Source organism: Buceros rhinoceros, unplaced genomic scaffold (genome assembly GCF_000710305.1).
Source record: "Buceros rhinoceros silvestris isolate BGI_N320 unplaced genomic scaffold, ASM71030v1 scaffold20399, whole genome shotgun sequence".
Taxonomy (NCBI): domain Eukaryota; kingdom Metazoa; phylum Chordata; class Aves; order Bucerotiformes; family Bucerotidae; genus Buceros; species Buceros rhinoceros.
In genome coordinates, this window is record NW_010432356.1 from 4,963 (window position 1) to 5,351 (window position 389).

A 389-nucleotide genomic window follows, 5' to 3' on the forward strand; every position below is an offset into this window, starting at 1 on the left:
GGCTCCCACTCCCAGCAATACTATTTATATTTTCTGCTTCTCTGCGCCTGCTGCCAAGTCCCCTCCTCCAGGACAGAAAAACAAGCCAGTACCTCTCCTTTATTTGTTCCGCCTGTTGCTGCTCTACAACATTTTTCAGCTCCAGGACCCTCCTTCCTCCTTCTCTCACTTCACCCTCTCTCCTGTTCTGCAGTGGTTCTGGCTGCTCAAGTTCATCTTCCTCCTGAAGAAAGAAGAGACACCTGTAAGCCCCCAGCTCCAGTGGGAAAGGTGGGAGGATACGAAGCGAATGCTTTAAGACAGCCTGTGCTAGTTGTGTCCCATTCCGACCTCCCACAGCCTGACCCCCCAGCGGGGGGGGGGGGGGGGGGGGTTTCTTCCTTCTTGCC

General features: G+C 54.8%; 1 protein-coding gene across 1 annotated transcript in view; it reads right to left on the bottom strand.

The window, feature by feature from the left end:
• The window catches only part of LOC104500155 (inner centromere protein-like), a gene marked incomplete at its 5' end in the record, with an annotated part of 16,065 nt that overhangs the window by 4,400 nt on the left and 11,276 nt on the right, over positions 1 to 389 (bottom strand). The window contains one exon of the mRNA XM_010143760.1: positions 93 to 223. Within this exon, the coding sequence (XP_010142062.1) occupies positions 93 to 223 (131 nt within the window). The remainder of the gene's footprint in view (positions 1 to 92; positions 224 to 389) is intronic.